The 22,874-nt window shown below is 32.4% G+C and overlaps 2 protein-coding genes across 4 annotated transcripts in view; one reads left to right on the top strand and one right to left on the bottom strand.

The window, feature by feature from the left end:
• LOC105333310 (angiopoietin-1 receptor) overlaps positions 1 to 22,874 on the bottom strand; it is an 85,053-nt gene that overhangs the window by 19,306 nt on the left and 42,873 nt on the right. The window lies entirely within an intron of this gene.
• LOC105317710 (uncharacterized) lies at positions 2,003 to 7,542 on the top strand. Of its 3 annotated transcripts, none has more exons than XM_066088937.1 (4): positions 2,003 to 2,112; positions 4,937 to 6,297; positions 6,505 to 6,588; positions 6,955 to 7,542. In XM_066088937.1, the coding sequence occupies exons 2-4, from the start codon at positions 5,223 to 5,225 to the stop codon at positions 7,011 to 7,013; spliced, it is 1,218 nt and encodes a 405-aa protein (XP_065945009.1). In that variant the 5' UTR covers positions 2,003 to 2,112; positions 4,937 to 5,222; the 3' UTR covers positions 7,014 to 7,542. The 3 variants fall into 3 exon arrangements, with proteins under 3 accessions (XP_065945009.1, XP_065945005.1, XP_065945011.1); XM_066088933.1 differs by having other exon boundaries at positions 2,011 to 2,112; positions 4,953 to 6,297; XM_066088939.1 differs by having other exon boundaries at positions 2,018 to 2,112; positions 5,032 to 6,297.

Here is a 22,874-nt window from a genome sequence, read left to right as displayed (position 1 = left end):
AAAAACTACAAAGAAAGTGTTTCCAAATACATAATAGAATTGTTGTTTAGCAAGGTATCAGTTCAAATAAAGCAAACAATATACACAGTGTATTGATTTTTTGTTGAAATCAAAACCTGGAAAAAAGTTAAAAAGTTAAAATTGCAAAGTCTAACCTTAAACAGCATTTTCAATATTTAGTCATGTCAGAAGAAATTCTGCTCTTGTCCTTGGTGAATTATTTCGCCTGGTCTATTGCTTAAATGAATATGACATACAATTATAAGAAAATACATGAAAAGAAAGAAAGAAGAAAAAGAGGAGAGAGAGAGATAGACACCATAAGAGAGCCGGCTAGAAGGTATCAATCTTGAAGAATGGAAGAGTAAAATTGTTGTCTTACATTTTTAAAAGATAGGCTATCAATATGTTGATGTTACATTTAGTTTATGAAAATGAAAGGATAAATATATATAAATGTGCTGTTGGACACGACATACTCACCATCGATTTTGGCCTTTGGCCCATTTAATCCTCCTCAAAATAGAAATCATAGTCATAGTCATATGAATGCCGGTCCTGTAGTATGTCAAAATGGTTTAAATGAATATGCGTCTCTTTTATGTAAACCTACTTTAACTCGTAAAAGCAAATCTCTGTGACATGACAAGCTTTCAATCAAAACAAATTATTGGTCGATATTGGACCAGTTGGGGGAGGGTGGGGGGTTCCTTTTCTAAACAATATGTGCTTGTGTTTTCTATATATTCAATCAGAAACCTCCTTCAAGTGTTTCAATATTTGCTTGGTTTGTTTCGTTTTTTTGCACTTCTCTCCTTTTTTTAGACGAAAAACAAAAATAAATTACATACACTAAAATTATAACGTATCAATAGAAATAATTGCATTGCAGAAAATCATGTATTGCATGACGAACGAGATATAATCTTAACATGATAGTACAACGTGTTCTATCGCCAAATAATAAAGTAAAACTAAAAATTAAAAGTCACAATATATCTAAACTATGTGTATAGATTTCAATTGCATTTCTTCTTATAAGCTCGTTCTCCACGTCTTTAACAAACAATATTTCAGACATTTGAAATACTTATACTATAATTGGTTTGATGGCAGCAAGTGTACTATATTATATATGTATTAAAGATGGACAATCTAAAATATACAAACGCGTGTACGATCCTGTTTTTAATTCTTCCTACATATCTGGCCAAATGGATATCATCAATTTAATTAAAATCTCCAAAACATTTTGCATAATGAAGACGTTAACTTGAAACTGAATGTAACTTAATGTGTGAGAAAAGCTCTAATAATTCAGTAAACACATTCTTTTATTACAACATATTTGTTAAACAATTAACAATTGAAAGGAAAATAAAGAAATAAATGTAATATATATGCAAGCTGGCATTTTTTTATCTGATCCGTCGATCGACATTCGAAATAGTCATATTAATGCTCGTAATTGAAACCAAGACTGGCAATCACATTTAACAGACTTTTTAAAGACAGCTTAATTGCTTTGACTTTAAATTCTGGAAATATTTTCATTCATACACACGCCGTTTAGCTTACAGTTTGCTGAATGCCGTTGGCATGGGCGAAGGTAAACAGGTGTCCTATTACATCATCACACTTTGTTGCATGAAGGACAGTCTGTCTGAAGTATTGACGTTTTAAACTGCTACAATCTAATGTTTGTAGGACAGTCAGTCTTATGTATTGACATTTTAAGAACAATCGTATTGTGATATTCAAAACAAGAATGTTTTACATGTATGCTCCTTGTAAAATAAAGCTTTGGAAAATGCTAAGGATGACTAAATATAACGAAAACTTTTCAAAATATTTTACAGTACTCTTATTTGTTGTACATATTACTGCTAAGCTTAAAACAAACACAAATCTTCATATAATCTAGTACAACATTCCATGGTTTGACAAAAATTATACAGCAGTCTAACCAATCTGGTGACACTTCTATTATAAGAACGAAACGTTCTGCACAGGCTTGGGTACACTTGCCTTCAGGTATGTAGATTATTGCACGCCAGACATTTAAATATTCTAACATCACGAACAAACTGTATGTTTAACTTCCATATCCAGGTATGTATATCTATCCAATTTGATTTTAATTTTTTCTTATGTTTTAAGATGTGAAATGTAAATGCAGGGTGTGGATTATCACCACTGAAAGGAGAGGGACAATATTGAAATAGTGTTAAACTTTTGCAAATTCGCCAGAGCTCAGTTAGAAGTTACTTACCTGTTTGATGACCCCTGTCATTCAAAAAAAAAATGTTTATTATCAAAATATTGTTTGTCCTAATCCCCATGTAAATTGTATTGTTAAACAAAAACATGTCAAAATATCTGCCCCTGGGTCAAAGAATTTGCCAGGGTAAGGGGGATAACCAATCATAGGCCATGCAACTACATATATAATTAGGTGTGGTCTCATTTCGTAAACATTTGATAAAACTTCATTTTTAAAGGAAGGCATTTCAATTTCATATATTTTTTTTGAATATGTTAACTTAATTTCATTGATATTTTTTTAACATTTAGATTTATTATACTTTTCATTTTTGGGGAAAGTTGATCTAAAAAAGCTGCGTTATTGTTAAGTGATGTCAACATAAATTAGATCAAAAGAATTACCTTTTAAGATATCTCATTAACACATTTTCCATTTGAGAACAATTGCTAAAAATTCAAGTCCGAATGTTCCCACTTTTCTTAGCTTACTGGTTCTTTCTAGTGCGTTATTTCACATTTCTAGTTTCCCTATTGTTTATAGTATCCCATATAGTTGCAATGTCTTTTAAGAAACTAAATAACCCGTTTATCAATGAAAATTTCCAGTACTAATTAGTGACCATGATTTCTTCTAGAAGTTGATTTGTAGAATGCAGCAGATTTCAACCCCTCTTGTAAATGTAAGGTATCCACTTTAGTGGATTATCTTATTATATGTCCATTTGTTATTTTCTCAATTAAATTAGAGCAATATATTTTTCTGTAGTTTATTTATAATAAATGTATTTCGGTGCTTCCTACACATTTATCAAGGTTACCAGAAAGCCTCTACAAATACTACTATTAATTAATCTGTGAAGGGATACTCTAACATGAGAAACACACTACAGGTTTCAAATTTTAACAGAATAACAACTTTTCGCATAAAGGAGATTTATGATATCGGCTTGTTTTATCTTGGTACTTACACCCTCAATTTCAAAGAAAAGCAGCGGTGTGGTATGGAACTTTACACAAATCATTTCAATAGGCAAATATGTTTTCTTGATAAGGTTTGCTTTTCTGTGGGTAGTATATCCTGATATTGGTTTACTCTTTCTGTATACATAATCATATATCTAAGATAGTGGATATAGTTTGGATGATCCAAGATAATATTGTCGTTTTTCTTGATTTATTCAAAACCCAAGATTTTTTTTCCTCTACCAAGAATCTTTGTCGTAAATGTTTTGGTTTTTTTTTTTCGAGCATATAATTACCACACTTCAAAAATCATCGACATTACAACAAATAATGCCCTTAAGTTTATGAGTCTGTTGAGCAAAAACTGAAGAGACATACTTTGAATGTTTGCAGCCAATTTTTTTAAAGTTTCCCATTTACACACCGTTAAACTCCAAGCTTCATCATTCAATTTGTTCAACAAGTGTCGTTGTTTTTATATAATACCTTTGGAAATTACACTTTCAATAGGAGGCGTAAGAGAGACACACTAACGCTCAGTTCTTTGCTTTGTAGAAGAATAGACTTTATCACTTGAAGACGATTGTTTATCTGCTGCGATGATGATGCGTATTGCTGCTTTGTTTGCAGTAAAGTAATCAAGTTGCAACATGCCTTCTTTTTCTAAACCTCTTGCGACTAGCCTGTCTTTAACTTGCTTTCTTCTCAGTAATAATTACCTTGTTCACACATATGTTGGATTGTGTCAAGAACTTCCTTATAAGCAATAACATGTAAAATTTTCTGTTACCCCTCTTCTTAAGCTGCATTGATGTTTTTTTTTTTTGTTTTTTTGTTTTTGTTTTTTTTTTTGTTTTATTTCCCCTTACTGTACTAAGATTGATCTTTTGTTTATCTGTTGTCTGTTGTAACATGCGTTATCAGCATTTGTGCAAGGAAGTCTATCGCTACTTACATTATGTAGGTCAACACTTTTTTTTTCTTCAATGTTGTCATCTTATTTTTGGTACAAGTTCCTATTGTTGCATGTTGCTTCTCTTGCTTTTATGAGAATATCGGTTTTTCTCCATAATCTAACATGTAAGCTATTTTATTATTTTCCTATAAATGTACTTTTCCTGAAGCATGTGCTATGCCTTTGGTAATTTCCTGAGTTGCTCTAATTTTTGGAAGCTTGTTTCCATATTCATCTGGTGAAGTATTTCTACGGACAATGCTATATTTGCCTTCAATAGCTATTTACCTCTTTTTACTTTGAGTTCGGACGGACTGTCGTTCAGTTTACAAAATATGTTTGGTGATACACGATCAAAACCACTGCCATGGCGTTCACACAACCCCTTGCCGTCTTGGAAAAAAAAATTCCTGACTGTAGCCGTATTTATCCTTCTTTCATATCCCGGTGAACTTTTTAACATTGCTTTTTCTTACCTATATGTACGTTTGAAAAAGACAAATAGTTCGGAACTGTTAAAATTACCGAAATTTTATGTTAACAATAATCCAAAGGACAAGCTGTAAGCGTGTGCTATGATCATTGTGACGTCATTAAAAAGTTTATACACAATTGACCGTTTTCGCTATTCTGTAGGTTAATTTAAGAATACATATTTGCGAATTTGAGTATTATACACATATGGATTAATTTATCTCCTTAATGCCTCACATTTTTAAGTGGTAGTGATACTCTTCAGGGCTGTTTTCTCAGCCTTGATATTTTGTAGATTATGATTTGTTCCAAAAACATTTTGATGACTGCTGAATCTATTCCACATGTAAAGAGAACTGCGTGCTCTTTTCCAGAAAACAGTAGAACCTGACATTCTTTCTTTCCATACTCCTCATCAATTTTGATTAACATGATATCAGTGATTAATGGACCCTTTCATAAAACCAATTCTGGGGAGGACTCAATCCTGCTGTAGTACAAGTGCAAACATTTAGAATAAAAATCACTAGTCTCATTTGTTTATATATTGAGAGAAATCCGAGACATGTGTTTAAAAAGTATTGTGAACCTTGTGAAGTCCCTGTGTGTGAGTATTGTTCTGGGGACCATTAAAATGCTGCAATTCCTATTATCCATAAAGGCAGCCCGGCCACCTAAGATACATCTCCACAACAACCAGCTCACCATGATCGAGTCACGCAACAAGAAGAAAGTGAAGGAATCACCAAGTATAATCCAACACAAAGAGAGAGGAAATCGATGCATAGCAAACGATACTGTGCTGGAACTGATGTCTTCTCCTGATTTACTTTACTATCGTAAACTAACAACTGTCGATGGTTGTTATCACATTTCCTGTTTGACATCAGACCAGGTCTGGGTCAGTGATGGACACAACCTCATCTTGACAAACACAAAAGGTTTTCCTCTACATTATGTGAAAGATTTATGCAGTGATTTATCTAATGGATTACATACCGTGAACAATGACGGTGAATTAATTTATATTGATAAAGATAGAAACATCAATAAACTGTCAACGGATATGAAAACAATCACCAAATTCATAAAAAGAACAAACTCTAGATGGAAACCACAGTGTGTGTACTTGTCCCCGTTCACTGGGGATCTTTTCGTTGGAATGTATAGAGAGAAACCACGGACAGGCAAGGTAACCCGATACAACCAAAGCGGACAAAAGACACAAACCATACAACACTACAACACAGGAAGGGGACTGTATAGTGATCCTATCTACATAACAGAGAACAAAAATGTGGATGTTGTGGTGTCTGACAATAATAGGGCTGTAGTTGTGACAGAGCGTGGAGGAGGACATCGCTTCTCATACACAGGGCATCGATCAGGATCAGGACTATGGCCATGTGGAATCTGTACTGACACGCTGTCACACATTCTGGTGTGTGATGGTTTCAGCAACACACTTCAGATAATAGACAAGGACGGTCAGTTTTTGTCAAATCTACTGATAAATTCGAAAAAGATGGGTGAACCCCTCAGTCTGAGTTATGATGTCAACACTCACCGTCTCTGGGTTGGATCATGGGACAGCAAGCTTTGTGTCTTTAAGTATATCACCAGACAGGGTGATCTGACAGGTAAGTCTTCGTAATTACGATTGGTTTATGAATAGCATATATTTGTAGTACTATTGAGTTTTTGTTCAAATCAACTGAATTTCAATTCTTAGATAGATATTACGGCACGCATTAATGTTATTAGTTTAAAGTTTTATATGTATGGGTCTTTTGTTACAAAATTTGTATGATATTGATTAACTAACAGCTGACAATACCATATTGTAGATGAAAACACGCAACCTCCTTTTAGGGATGCCTTATCTAGTTCAACTCAAGCCTCTGAATTCGCATGGTCTTTCATGTTGACAGGTAATAAATGTTTCTGTACAAATCTAGCCTTCTTTAAACTCAGTATACGTTGTTGTATATGTAGCTGAAAGTGACCTAGCAGTCGGCATGGGCAGATAAACTTACTTTTGTTTATTTTACACACTGTTGTCTGCCGCTCAGTGTGGAAAAAATGCCATATACGCATTACTCTGCTAAATGCATATTAACATGAAACATACATTTATAAACATGGAGTCCACATACCCTTATAATTGAAAATTATAAATGATATTCATAATTTTAAAATTTATCAACATTTTACTAGATGGGCCATCACTAAAGTACTTTCATGTCGGTAGTATTTATTAAAAATGTATATTAATATGTTCATAACGTTTATTGCAGATGAGCCATTTCATTACACCTTGGATAAAGAAGATAATTTCAAAAAAAAATTACCGTGAAGGACTGAAACTAGAAGTTGGTTAGACATTTCAATTCATTAAAAACGGTGTACCTTTTATAACAACTTTCATATTGCAGATTAATCGCATTTTGTACTAGAATTTGATGAATTTTTAATTTGATTTCATCTTTTACGCTAAAAAATTTAATAACCCTTATTGTTTTACTTACACATAACATTTATGGACAAGTCAAATAAAAACCTTATATATGCACTTCATATTTGATGATGTTAACAACAATTTTGAATTGCAAGAGGATTGTTCATGAACTGCTCGATGTCACATATACATGTACATGACTTTTAAATCACGTGTCATCGATTGATATCTTTGTAAAAGTTTTGCCGTTTGACAATATGTACTCTGTTGTACAAATTTCAGTTTTTTAAACTCTCTTGTAACATTCTTGAGACAGATGTCTGACGGAGTTGTGGATAATGTGTGGTGATTTTTTAACTGTTTTGTGACGCACACAAGAAATCGTGTTATAATACATGTATATTGATTAAACGTCATATTCAAAGGGGGATAACTCAACTGTGTTATTCATCAAGTTATTCATCAAGTAGAAATTTAAAAAAAAATGTCCCCACTTTATCTTGCTTTTCAAAAAAAAGTTGTATCAAAAAACTTCATTTTATGTAAAACTTGTTAATCCATGACAATTTTTTTTTGTAAAAGATTTTAAAATTATATTATTAAAAAAAATGCAATGATATGCCTGATTGGGTATACAAGGAGGAAACAGAGCTTAAAATTTGATCATGCTGTAATATATTTTTCTAGTTTGAATTTCAACATGTAAAAAAAAAATTATCTTAGTTTCGATTTATATAGTTTGTATTGGATAACTGTAATAAATGGAGTAAATTTACTGATCATAAAACACACGAAAAATTACTTGTTGTGCTCACAATGACCGCATTAAAAAAACAATAATTTAAGTAAGTTATGAATACTTGTTGAACACTTGTTTTGACAATGTGAAAATTTTCAAAAAATAATCAACCATCAATCATTTTAGAAAGAAGTTACACATTTATATCCCAATATGAATGATAATTTCACGAAATATATATTTTTTAAAATAAAGTTGTTTTTTTTGTAAATCGAATTACAATGTATGTTGTAAAATAGTTGCTTTAAACCTAATACTTATAATTTTATAACAAATTACATCATGGAAGAGTGATATTAACCAAATGTTATGTAGGTCATATTGTTGGTATATCTGTAGCAATTCCTTGTACAGAGTTTATGGTGTATTTAGCAAAGCACTCTGCACTTATACCGATATGTATGTTAACAGTGTCTTTTCGCACATATCTCACACATAAAGAACTTAACTACGTTGATCAGGTATATGCTTAAAAAAATCAGTAGGAATATTGTATTTAATTTAAAATGAACTTCTAGACATTTATTGTACAGTAAGTCTGTTTGTTTGTTGTTGTTGTTGGGTGTCTTTTGGCTTTTTGGTTTTTTTTGGCATATCATGAAATACATAATACTTATATAAATAGATGTTGAAAGAATTGTAGTGCGCTGCAGATAAGACTCAATAAATTGAAAGTGAGTTTTTTATATCCTTTTTATTATTTCTATAGTCAGCAGTACATTATTATTTGGTACACAAAAAAAAACATGATTTAATCAGACGAACTATGTTTTTTAGTGAGCCAGTTTCAATTTTAAAGCAAACTTTATTTTGTTTTCAATAGCCAACAAGAAGTTATAAGTTAATAAGAATGTAAAATTTTAAAAATCGACCGATCCCCGTTGCACAATCACGCTGATTTCTATGAGGCTAATCCTTCAAAGTTCGCCATTGTATTTTTGCAGTGCAATAGCAATAATGAAATTTGTTGAACCTAGAATATACACAACTAATAGGATTTAATGTATGAGGTATGGTATCTTTCTGCCCCTATTGTTGGGATGAATCTTCAGTATTCAGGGGCGTAGCTTGAGATAATATTCTAGTGAGGCAAATTCATGGCGGCAGGGGTCTGGGGGCCGCCTGAGGCCCCCAGCGCCCCCCTCCCCGGGCTCTCCTCTGGTGGGAGGTTCAGAGGGCGAAGCCCCCCTACGAAAAATGAATTTAGGAGTTTTAAAATGTGAAAAAACCCATTGTCCCTAACGAAGTTTTGTTATTTTACATTTTAGACCAGCATCTATTCACAGTATTGCCGTATGTACAAATTTTTGAATTATAAGAAATTAAAAAATTGAGAACACGATTGTCGTATACTCAATGTTTGAATTCTTTATAATTCAAAAATGTGTATACGACAGAATATAATAAAATAAAACTTCTACATATTTTAGATGAATGAACAATTTTATTTAAAAAAAAAATTAATCGTTGTTTTACTTCAAAATTTAATGGGCCGATTCGGCGGGGTTTTTTTTTGAGTTTGCAAATTTTGTGAGAATATTGTCAACTGAGACCATTTGGTGCCTGTGAACAAAAAGTAAGGCAAGGCTAACCAGACGGTCCTCGGTTGACCTTCCCCAATGTTTCAAGCGTCTCATTGCGGAGAAAGATCTCTCGCAAGGGACTGAACCAACTGGCATGGTGAGTAAAATGCGGAATATGACATGAAAATGGGGATTTGTTTAATTCTTAAATTTACAAAAGAAAGAATTTCTACTACGTGGGAGGGAATATCCCATTGATGGTCAAAAAAATTCTAGTGAGGCAGTTGCCTCATTGCCACAATGGAAGCTACGCCCCTGGTATTCCTGGTTGGTTGACATTAACTCTGTGTACGTTGACGGGACGCATAGTTATCAATGGTTGAAGAAAGTTTGAAGAAATTATGATTGTGTGAGCGAACAACAATCGACCTTAATATGTTAAGGATGCATCCACCATTTAGCAAACCTCATACTAAAATATATAAAGCTCTAAATAATAAAATGCGTAAAACACTGTGTTATCTTGTCTGGAATCACAGTAAAAATTAAACTCTCGCATCGTACCTAAAATTGCCCATATTTACATGGACATTTAATTTCAAAACTGTTTTAGATCCACATTATGAATTACTAAGGGGCGATTAAGTATCTTTTGTAAGTATACAAATTGGTTTTTTTCATTTGAGCATTCAAAACATTGATCTGCAGAAAATTTAAACAAATACATGTATGTGTGTCCAATTTCAAGAACCATCTGAGACAAATTGTCTCTTTCATTTACTTGTTTTTATTATTTGATTATTATGTATATTGTTTATGTATCATAATGTTTGTTTGTCAAGAACGTTTAATGAGAATGTGATGTCTCTCATATCAAATCACGTTCCTTTGTCACGCTAAAGCAACCTTTATCATAACAGACAAGATATAGGGGTGAAAATGACTGAAAATGATTTGCATCATTAAGAGAATTATGTGTTATCTTCATGTCATCTAAAATCAAAAACTATTTTTAAACTCTAATCAAAGAAACATATGAAACACATCGAACGGCAACACTGTTTCCTATTCACTGGTCACAGGCCAAATGCTTCTTATTATAAATACAATAGTATTGTATTATTTATATGTACCTTTTTAATATGCACATAAACCCTAATTCAAAATATGTCGACTATAAATGAACAACGATTATGACATTTTAAAAACAAATAGAAATTAAACAGCCCAAATACACTGAACAATGAATTCAAAGACTGAATGAAATGTCAGTTTTCGGAGTATCAAAGTTACCTCTTCTTATCAAAAAAAGAAACGTGTTTGTCAGGACCTAATTTTGAATAGTCTAAATCAATGTATTGAAATTTTCATTCGAATACCCACTTCGATTGGCCAGTTTTCGGTTTCATTTTTGATTAAGAGAAAAGTGGGTTGACCTATTTATTAAAATTAACATTTTACACAATGCTCTCAATAAAATCTTATTGTAACATTTAAGTTCTTAATCTTATAACTAGGACCACGTTATGAAAAATAGATTCATGAACTGTAGTACGTGTACCTCTCATTTTTAAATCCTACAGGTTTTCTGTATTTTCAAAAACTATATCTACTTCTTACGGCAGGTCGGTAGCATAAAAAAATAAATGAACCAGCTGGGAGCTATATACCTGAAGCAAATCTACTTCTGGCTGTTTATAAAGTAAGTTTAACTATAATATAATTATTATACTTAGATGATATATTTAGATTTTTATATTGCTTTTACAAACTTTTTGGTAACGAAGCTATGTTTTTGTTTAATGATTCGAAAAAAATGATATCATGTGGAACGTCATAAAATATGTAATCTTTGTAAAAAGCCACCTGACGACTTTCTCAAAAATAAAGTTGTATTATCTTTTTGTATAAAGGATATAACAGAAACTTAATTTTTATACGATGTTTATTGCAGATAGTTCAGCAAATAAAGTGATTACAGGGTCAGACATGCGCATTGATTAACCACATATTTTGTCAGCAAGTGAAGACACCACCCCTGCAGCTGTTGTTGCTAGAAGCGGACTTCCCGCTATATTCGTTACACCAGCTGTTACACCACCAACGAAAAATTGACAAAGGAATCCGGCTGAAAAAAGGATAAACATTATCGATTTTCATCATTTTGTTTTCAACAAATGCATTTTAAGATGAACAAGTCTATGAATCAAGTTAAAAAAAGTCAAGATGAAGGCTGTATATTTCAGTTGTGATACTGTTCATTCGTGTTTAGGGGTATTATATTTTTGCAAAGCTTGATGTTAAAATGTAACACTTTTTTTCTGTCAATTGTTCTTTTTGGATCTATACGAGTTTCTTATAGCAAACAATATTGATCGAGAATGCTGTCAGTGATACCACATATGTTCTTATAAACTCGTGTATAAATAACTAATGCTCTGATACCCCAAGCATTTTGTTTGTGTTACATGTATTAACGGACATTCGAGAACTATACATGTACTCATACGGGTTGCTTTTATTCTTTTATGAACTTCACTCATGGAAACCATTGATTGTAGCCAAAAATGTCTTTTGAACTTTTTTATTAATATTATTTAATTGTTTAAAAGTAAAAATGTTTATTTCCCTCAAAAGTTATCAGTATCTAAAATCCAAAGAAGGAATTACTATTACAAATGTTATAAACAAAAAAAATAGAATTATCGAAACTTGCAAAAGAACTTTTGCGGCCGAAAATTAAATGTAGACAAAATGTCCTTTGTTGTTTTACATAAAAGCTCTTTAACTTTACATTCGACTGATTTCAAATGTGATTTGCTTTTTGTCGTTGCTGTTCAAATTTGACAAAAGAGATGATTAAATTTGTATATAACAAATTTACTTTCTGCAAGCAACCTCTTGGCTTAACTCCTACGGTTGAAAAAAAAAGAACGTAAGTATTGTTTATTATTTTGAAAAAAAAATACCCAAAGGAAACGAATCATCTTTATTGAAACTTACCTTCTGCTCCGTTCGTTAAAAGTAACAGGCCAAGTATGATTAATACACCAATGCTGTTGTTAAGAGACATGTCTTGATTTATTTAATTCTCAGCAATCTTCAATCTAAAAAAATGCAATACAATGATAATAACAATAATAATAATAATAATAATAATCAAAAGGTTGGTTTTGAAAGTGGTTTGGGGTTCTATGATATATAACTTACCTTGCGTGGTAGTTTATGCTCTTATCTTGAGGAAAGATGATCACTGAAGATGTATTTGGCGGCTATATATCATGAATATGAATACGTAGAACAACTTGATTGGTCAAAATTCGGTGACTGTGTTTCTTGTTTCACTTTTAATACCAAGAAAACAAAATCAGCCTTTTGGCAGCCCAATGATAGCAATGGTGGAATTTTGGTTCATTCTAAATATTTTTGAATTTTCTAAATGTAAAGTAGGAAAAATATTATAAACTTGTCCATGTACATGTTCACAAAAAGCATAGATGGTTTAACATTTACCTACATATGTCATTTACATGTACTAACATCAATTAATATAAATTAATGAAATAATTTCGGATTATCAAGCATGTTCTCTTGGAAACATGCAGCTATGAAATTAAAACAAATTAAATAAACAACTTTTTTAATATGAGCACTGCATCAGTATCTTTAACTATGGAACAAAACCCATTTATTTAATCCAATTTAAGGTGATGGACTTGTCCATCACGCGTCATTAGTAGCAAATATTCTGAATGTGTACATTTTTAACATTTTGAAAGTTAAAAAAGATAATACCAGATTTTCATTTTTTTAACGATTTTGGTTGTCCGAACGGTAAAAATAAAACTAAAAACAATGACCAATACATTTCTCTACCGGAAGTTCATTTATCATTTTTTTGAAATATGTTTCAGAATGGAATAAACTATTCAGATATAAAAAAGCCAAATATTACTCTAATATATATATTAAGTATATACATATATGTATGTGTGGCCATTTTGTAGACACTTTGTCTCCTTTTAAATAAGAAGGAAAAATGTTTGCTTTGTTTTAAACAGTATTAGCTTGACAATGCTGGGTATTTTTGTTGTAGGCACGACCGATGTTATGATATGAAAGTGTTCACTAGACATGTAGAGTTAAAAGTTCAGAATATGTACACTTTATATTGATAAGCATCATTTAACTAAACACTTTTGAAGAAACGTGTTAAAGATTTGTAGAACTTCTGTTGAACTAGAATTCTACTATTAAAAACTCATAAGATATTACTTATGTAATTCCATTAAGAATATCTATAATAGATAAAGACACAATTTAATTATATCTACTACAATTTATCCCATATTATCTGCATGTATTTTTCACGGTCCTTATATTATTTTTTAATTTTCATTTACACATGTTTCGAGGTCATAATGTATCTGTTAGGAAAATTACCAATGCATGTATATTAAGAGTTGAATCATATTTATATTTACCGCACACCTGAGTTTTCGAAAACGTGTTATGCAGCACTTTGAAAACACATTTAAACAGTTTCATTTTAAATTCCAAGTACAAAGTTGATACACTCTCATTGATAACATGTAAGAAATTAGTATTCATTTCAGGAAATAGACAGCAAGAAGATAAGACCACTGTTTAACCTCCAGGTATATTTTTTAAAAATATAAACTATCAAAGTTTATCATAGATTGTATCAATGATAATCTCAAATAATATTTTAAACTTTATTGTACAACCTATCTAGATATGTAAAAAAAGATATTAAAAGGTTAAACCAAGAGTATGCCACTATTTAGCTAAAGCATGTTAATTTATTAACACTGAAAACTTGAATATTGTTTTTAAATGAAGTAAGAAAAAATCCGACATGGCGAATTTATAGGACTTTGTATCCAATTTCATTGAAATAGATATTGATAAATAACTTAGTTCTGAAAATGTTAAAATAAATGTAAAACCTTTCCTTTAACAAAATAAATTTTTAATCAGACTTTAAAAATCTATGGTCAAAATTGGAACTAGAACTTATTTTCCCCCCTTTTTTTTTTTTTTTTTTTCAATATTTTAGAACGGTTTTTATACATTCAATTGTAATGTCAGTTGTCGTGTTAAAAATCAAGAAACAGGTCATGTATTTTTTTCAAAAGAAGCTCGCTCTATGGTTTGATAACAGGCGTTGTATAGTTTTTTAACCTTCAATGAAATCACCTTGTTATATCTTCTTGTTAACTTTACACATGATAAGATCGTTTTTAATGTATTTGCATCCCTTTTGTTTTAAATGCGAAATATTTGAAGCAGAAAACAAAGGTTTGAACTCGCCCTTTATTTTGAAATTTTCATTCAATTCAAATTTCAAAAAATGTTAGGGGTATTGTCCATTTAAATAACCTAGCTTAATTTCTGGCAAGTCCCCCTGAATTGAACAGATCGTGCGACGATGACATTTTAAAAAAGGTTTTAAATATCAGTGTTCATGTGCTATTGACTATGCGGGTAACCTAAGTAGGTGCTGCACATTTGAATGGTTTTTTTTGTGTTTAATCGGTTTGTACCATCAATGCTGATTATAGGATTTTAAAAAGCAAAATATAAAAAGATACGGGTTTTCATGTTTATATTTAAACTTGGAACACGTTTTCCCATTTGTATTCAAGTCGCCTACCATTTTCCGAAAACATAATGAAGAATTCATAATACATGTACCGATCGATCTGGTATTTTCTGAAATCTAGCGTAGAAAATCAATTCATTTTTGTGATCGGCTTCGGCCGATCACTGTTGTGTCCACATGAGGCATCCGGCAAATGCTTCCACGTGCGCACACATCCCGCTTGCATAAGTAGTTCTTATAAAGACTTGAAGTTTGGTTTAGTATTTGTATAACATTTTACTCAGTTTTATTTCAATTCATTTACCGTAAGAGATGCAAACATACAAAAAATACAGTTCGATCTGTTAATTCAAGAATGCACATTTTGTCCCACGCGTAAGAATTTTGATCGAAAGATTCATTCAGTGATGCAGTTGATCTCGATGAACTGACCTCAATCATAAAAAGATGCTCCATGAATTGACCTCGATCTATTGATGTTGCATAATAGTAGCTAGGAAGACGGCTTGATTTATAAACAAGATTACGTTATAATGCGACCTCAATAGCAAGTTATGATGGCATTCAATGTTTTACAGTCGCATTAAATTATTTTAATACAACTCTGTCTTTGTATACGTGTTAATGCTCTTTGAAGAGCCCTAGCTACTCAGTATTTTGAAGAAGATACATTAACATCATTTTAATAATTACGTTAAAAATATAAAACTAGACAAGGAGTTTACGAACGGCTTTCCCCAAACTTATTTTAAAATTAAATTTATTGAGGGTTTATAATGTTGAAATTATGGTGTACAGATTCAAAATATTCTATATTTTGTACTGAAAATACAGTACGATTGTAATTATGTTACATCAAACTGATCATGTTGATTGCTTCTAGCTATCAATATATCAGTATTGCCGATCATTCCTTTAAAGGGAATACTTGTTTTTAATTTCCAATAGATATATGTATAGAAAAAAAAGAAATCAGAAATAGAATTATGTTCGGTTCTTATATGTTTAAATGTTCAATGACGGCATTCAGGTTAAAAAAACCTGATCAAATCTGTATCATGGTAATGCACTATCCACTGGTTACAAGTTTATTTAGAGGCTAACAGTACATGATACATATATGTACTTATATTATCAAACAATATTTTACACAGGGCGAAAAACAATCTTTAAGCAAGTCCTTAAAGGTGGCTTAAAGGTGGCGTAAAGGTGGCTTAAAGGATATACAATCTTTAAGCCACCTTTAAGTCACCTTTAAGCTGAGCTTATAGGTCCTTAATGTCCAAACTTCTTTAAGTCACCTTTAAGCCATCTTTAAGCCACCTTTAAGCCACCTATAAGCATCTTTAAGTGGCATTTACGCTCCCTTTAAGTTGTCTTTTAACCATCTTTAAGTTCCCTTTAAGTCAAGTTTGATCAAGCTGAACAATAAAAACATATATTAAATGCAAAAGCTCTTTTATAGGGATGTGAGGGGGTCATCCGAGTGATAATATAATTTCCAAGGAAGGGGGGGGGGTGTTCCAGGCGGTTTTAATTGTTGTTCCATTAAACACAGATCGCTATCATCAGCACCGCTCCGATGGACACAGATTGCCGTTATAAAATTCTTTATAATTTTGGGGGGGTTTCAAAATTTGTGTAGGGGTGTCGTGAGCCTCTGTATCTTAATATGTGCATAAAACTAATTAAAGTATGTTTGTTTCCTATTATAAATTAATCGGTGATAAAATCTCTCTCTCTCTCTCTCTCTCTCTCTCTCTCTCTCTCTCTCTCTCTCTCTCTCTCAGTTCATCCGGTTATTAAACAAAATAAAGATAATGAACCAAAAATGCATGATTTAATTTGATAATCGGTTTAAGGTTTGTATTTTTTTTTCAATTTTCATTATTTCTAACTCTTAATCTGCTAGATACATGTTAAAGATGAAAAGACTATCAACTGCCTTTGTTATATCGGGCAGGATATTACTGCTTTGTTTGTCTAGACATAGTTTTGTTTGTTTGTGTATATCTAATTAGAGTCTATTGTTTGTCCAACTTAAGGAAACCCCTGGAACTAACACAGAATATACAAAATATACACAACAGTTGTGTCGTGTGCCCAGGTGCATGTTTGTGTATATCTAATTAAAGTCTATTGTTTGTCCAACTTAAGAAAACCCCTGGAACTAACACAGAATATACAAGATATACACAACAGGTGTGTCGTGTGCCCAGGTGCACGTCAGGGTTTCTAAAGGTGTTGAATCTTAGTATGTACGAGTATACGATAAGTCTAGTGAATAAAAGATAATTTACATTTGTAATTCATTTTCAAAGTATTATTTCCTAGCTCTGGGTTTCAAAAATGTTACGTCTACAAATTAACGATGCATGTATGTAAGAGTAAAATCTTGAGGCTAATTAATTAATGTACCGGTAATCATAAATAGGGGTTGATTATTTAAATATATGTATAAGGGTAAATATGTCACATACCCCGCCTGGCACATCATACAATTGTATGTACAAGTATATGTATACATCATTTGCAATTGCCACATGCAGTAAATACGTCACCGGTAATTGGTAATATTGTTTGTTATAGAATTGATAGTTTAACAATCATGTTCATACAATTACATGTAAATATTTAAACATATTGGAACGGCGCCGCGATCATGAAAACCGGGAACTTGCGGGAAATTGAACAAATACCCTAATAGTATCAATGCATTTAATAAAAGAAATGAATTCATTTTCTTTCTTACATTTTTATAGCTATAAATTAGATGAACGTATATTTACTCGGTTTAAATTTATTAACTAAGAAAGCCTACTAGTGAACCTAACGGTTTCCATTTAGGTATAATATATTTTTGTTCATTGAAGACCAAGTTCCGTATTTCATTCTAAATACTGCATGCATGTAATTTATAAATTAGATATAATTGATTGTTACAAACTGAATGGTTTGTCAAAATCTTTTAAAGTAAACACATTCAATACATTGATTCAATATCCACTGATATATAGGATATAAAAACACTCATAAATATGTAAGTTGCCGTGTCGCAGAGGAAGTGTGGTTATGCTAGTAATTAAACTAAGGGTACCGGGTTCAATTCTCGCCGTGGGCGGTTTTTTTTTCATTTTTTTTTTCTAGAACAAAAACCGTTTAAAACCTTTTCTTTCATAAAGTTAATACATTTTGTTGGAAATTTAGCACAATATTGAATTTTTTTTTTAATGGCTTAAAGGTGGCTTAAGTGTAGCTTAAAGGTGGCTTAAAGGTGGCTTAAAGAAGTTTGGACATTAAGGACCTATAAGTTGTCCTTAAAGGTGGCTTAAAGATAGTCTTTAAGCTGCCTTTAAGCCATCTTTACGCTTTCTTTAAGCCACCTTTAAGCAACACATATAGCTTAAAGGTGGCTTAAAGATCGTCTTTAAGCTACCTTTAAACACCTTTAAGCTATCTTTAAGGAGGACTTAAAGATGGTCATTCATCCTGTGTTATTTTTTTATGTAAACAATGAGAGGCCATTAACTTTCTGTTTACATTTAAAGGTTTGTGATTGCAATAAAAAATATTTGCATTTGATTAACTCTAATTATTTTGCTTTATTTGCTTTTTTAAATGTGACTTGCACCATCTTTTAGGAGAAAGTGTACTTTATTTGTTATGTTTTTTTAAATTTATTTATTTTTGGAAGGGGGGCATATACTTTTATTTTTGCTCTACAAAACCTACATGCATACTAGTATCTAGTCGAGTCTACAACTTCTATGATATCAGGTCACCAAACAAACTAAAAACTGTAATATCAATCGATAAAGAGAGATAACTCTATCGATTGACCATGCATATTTTAACACAGACCACCTTTTTGGTTTATTCACGCAAAGCAGGTACTTAACAGTTTGCTTTTTAAATTTTGATGAATCTTTATAAACCGCGAAAAAGCAAATATTCCATCCCTGACAAATATTGGTAGGATAACTATCATTTGGTTTTATTTACCTACGTATCCTTGTCCCTCTACCTTTTTTACTAAAAAAAAGAAAACGACTGCATGGCAGGAAGTACTCGGGTTTTTTAACAGCGTTCAGAAATCTAATGTTTTCTGTTTAAAATATTTAGTATTACAAAAACAATTATGATTACAAGGGTACCATTATGTAAACAGTGCCTGTTTGGAAGGGTAACAGTTGAAATTGACACCCCGAGGAAACTATTGTCAACCGACGCGAAGCGGAAGTTGACAATGGTTTTCGAGGGGTGTCAAGGTCGACTGTTATCCTCCCAAACAGGCACTTTTTATTTTATTATACTGAATGTTTTAATTTTAGAGAATTTTTTATACTGATTTTATATAAAAATGACGTAAATTCTACGGTGAACCGTATGCGCATAATTTACGCGCATGTAATAATTCTTTGTGTTACCCGTTGCTAAGTGTGTTGCTAACGCTGAGGGTAATAGAACTTATTATCAACTGCTTCTAAACCAATCCGATTTCAGTATTTAACATGAAAGTATAATAATATATAAATAGTGCCTGTTTGAGTGGGTAACAGTTGAAATTGACACCCCGATAACACCATTGTCAACCGACGCGAAGCGGAGGTTGACAATGGTTTTCGAAGGGTGTCAATTTCAACTGTTATCCTCCCAAATAGACACTATTTATTATATTATACTGAATGTCTTAATATAAGAGAAACTTTTACTGCTTTTATATAGAAATGACGTGAATTCTACGGCTTACCAAGCGTACGCGCATAATTTACGCGCATGTAACAATTCGTTGTGTTACCCGTTGCAAAGTGTGTTGCTAACTCTGAGGTTAATGGTATATAAATCGCTTCGCGTCGGTTGACAATGGTTTTCTTGGGGTGTCAATTTCAACTGTTATCCTCCAAAACAGGCACCATTTATTTTGTTATACTGAATGTCTTAATTTTAAAGAAAACATCATTGCTTCTAGATTGGAATAACGTGAATTATAAGGCGAACCGTACGCGCATGATTTTCGCGCATTTAGCAATTCGTTATGTTACCCATTGCTAAGTGCGTTGCTAACGCTGACGGTAATAGAACAGATTATGAACTGCGTCTAAGCCAATCAGATTTTCATAATTATCAATTGATCTAACTTCCGAACACATTCTATACAAATATTTGATTCCAAAAAACATTTTACTACAGACATCATCCTTAAGTCTTTACTTGCATCTGATATTCTTTTAAACTCCAGCCGTGTAAAGTGAAGCGGTGCAGTTTGTTTACATTTAAAAATGGCGACATTTAACATACTTCAATTCCCGAGGTCGGTTTGTATGTAAAAGAAAAAGTTTGAGGCAAGTAAAGTATCGATATCAGCACTAAATTGAATGAAACATTTAATGGTGTTTATTGTTTTCACAGAATAAGTTCGGAAATAAGGTTAATCAGTCCAAAAATAGCGCAATTTTTTGTGCGTTGTAAATTGCAGAATTTTACTATGGGAGGCACTGTAGCTCCCAGGTCGTCCGTCCGATTTTTTTTTTCAGACCGGGAGCTACAGACCTGTAGCAAAATTACACGTTCCTTTTATTTTTCCGACTTTTTAAAATAATAAAAATAAATTGTAACAATCAACTCCCTTTATAAAATAAAGGAATATGAATTAATATTCATTACATATATGTAATTCCCTCAATTATATTTCCCGTATGAGAGGAAATTGGGGAAGGTAACTCGCGTTAAAAACAAGAACAGTATTCACCTGGGACTGGGATTCACAGTACCGCGACAGTGCTGAAGAAGTTGGCAATTTACAGACGAAAGTTTCAATAGATGATGTGGCAGCGGGGAAATACCAGCCCATATATGCACATCCTGTTGCTTTCTTTCTTTCATAGCAAACGTTCGCATGATCATGTGTGTGACATCTGTATAGATGAGGCCGACATGATACAATAATGGTATGATATTAAGAAAGCAGTTGCATATCAGAAACTTATTTTCCTTTGGAATGCCTCTACACATGCTAAATTGTAAACGTTAATTTTCTTTAAGTGGTGAGGACTTTCGGAACGATTTCGCCCGAATTGAAGAATTGCTCGGCTTTTTCCCAAGGATACCTGTGTCCCCTTTTACGGCCACTGTTTCGCAATCGACAAACTAGAAATTAGTTAAAAAGCTTGGTTTAAGAGATCCTTTATCCATTTTCAAAAACCCAGACAGACCAAATATTAAGTATCACAAGCATGACAGACTCCCGAGTGTCAGACAAGAGGACGATCTGGACAAAATTCTGGGAGACATTGTGACTGGTCTACAAGAGGACAGGAGACATTACGCTCTCACTTTCATCTATACTGATCTGGAATCAATTAGGTATGGATTTAGGTTTTTGGAAAGTATTAGGAGTCGAGCCTCCTGAGAATCGATGTTATGCACAATACTATACTCATTACCCTGATAAAATGAAAAATTTCATCATATCAGAAATCAGCAAATCCGAGCCAGTTATTTGTGTAGTGCTTGCCACTGTAGCCCTTGGCAGTGGTTTACATGCTTCTGCTGTGCGGGACGAGATGGACTACCAGCGGATGCTAATTTGTATGTTAATAAGACAGATGAAAGGACCAACAGGCCTAGCATGCAAAACTCAACGCGCTTATACTGCATTAGTACAGATACATGTTTGCGTTTTCAACTGCTACAGCATTTGGACTACAAGCCAGAAGAGGGAACCAAAAAATGTAAATGTTGTGATGAGTGTGAAATTGTGTGCTGTTGCTCTGACTATGAACTGTAACATGATGCAATGACATTCAAGTGACAAAAGATATATATGTCAATTTGAAAATTTAAAAATTCCTATATGTGAAAAAGGTAAATTGTACCTGAAGGCACTCAAATCAAAAAAAAAAGTTTTATAACCTTACTCACTTGATCGATGAATACACTCGAATGAAAAATGTTGTCATGTGATATGTTAAAAAGCTATTACATGAAATTGTGTAATCAATGCATAGGCGTCTGGACTGGGGGGAGGGGGGGGGTCCCCAACACTTTTTGTTGCAAAGTTAGACAAAGCCGTATTAATTTTTTTATTCTTTTTTGCTTGTCAAGATTTCTGATAAGGTCTAGCCCCCAACCCCCACCCCCGATCCTCTCAATGAGCCTCAGACTGCAATGTATTAGCATGCATATCGCTCTATTTTACTAAGGCCCACCCTTTATTTTTATCTTTATTCGAAATCAACGTTAAGAAATGGCTACAAATCAAGATTTTTTTCCGCTGTATTTTTTTCTTAAGAATAGCGATAATACATTTATCCCCGTAACAGTAATGTTTTAAACTGTTTTAAAGAGGTCGTTTTTATTCAATTGTGTCTGAAAAACCAACACAGTTGGTGTAGATTCATCATATAAGGAGGGGTTTCAAAACGTTGCTACAGATATCATCCTTTTAATTATTTTGTACAAGTATTTAACATTTAGTGAGACATTTCTAGTGATAAATCTAAATTTCAGCGTCAATCGTAGACTGACAAGCAAGATACAGAACTCACGTTCAATTCTGCTTTGTTTGAGTCAATTTTTTAAACACAACAGTTACTCACATTCAACTTAAGATTTTAATCTTTGTATTTTCTATTCAGAATGAACAAAAGCATGGCCTCAGTTCTGTGAGCAAAGCTCTGTATATTGCTTATAATTCGAAACCTGACACAGCTATATATGGTTAGTAAAGAGAAAAGTGTAAACAATGAAAACAGAACATTTCTATAATATATATATATATATATATATATTTCTAGCAGCAAAAACAATCT

This window comes from Magallana gigas, chromosome 1 (genome assembly GCF_963853765.1).
Source record: "Magallana gigas chromosome 1, xbMagGiga1.1, whole genome shotgun sequence".
Classification (NCBI taxonomy): domain Eukaryota; kingdom Metazoa; phylum Mollusca; class Bivalvia; order Ostreida; family Ostreidae; genus Magallana; species Magallana gigas.
The sequence above is the reverse complement of the archived record's forward strand: the minus strand, read 5'-3'. Positions and strand labels throughout refer to the sequence as shown.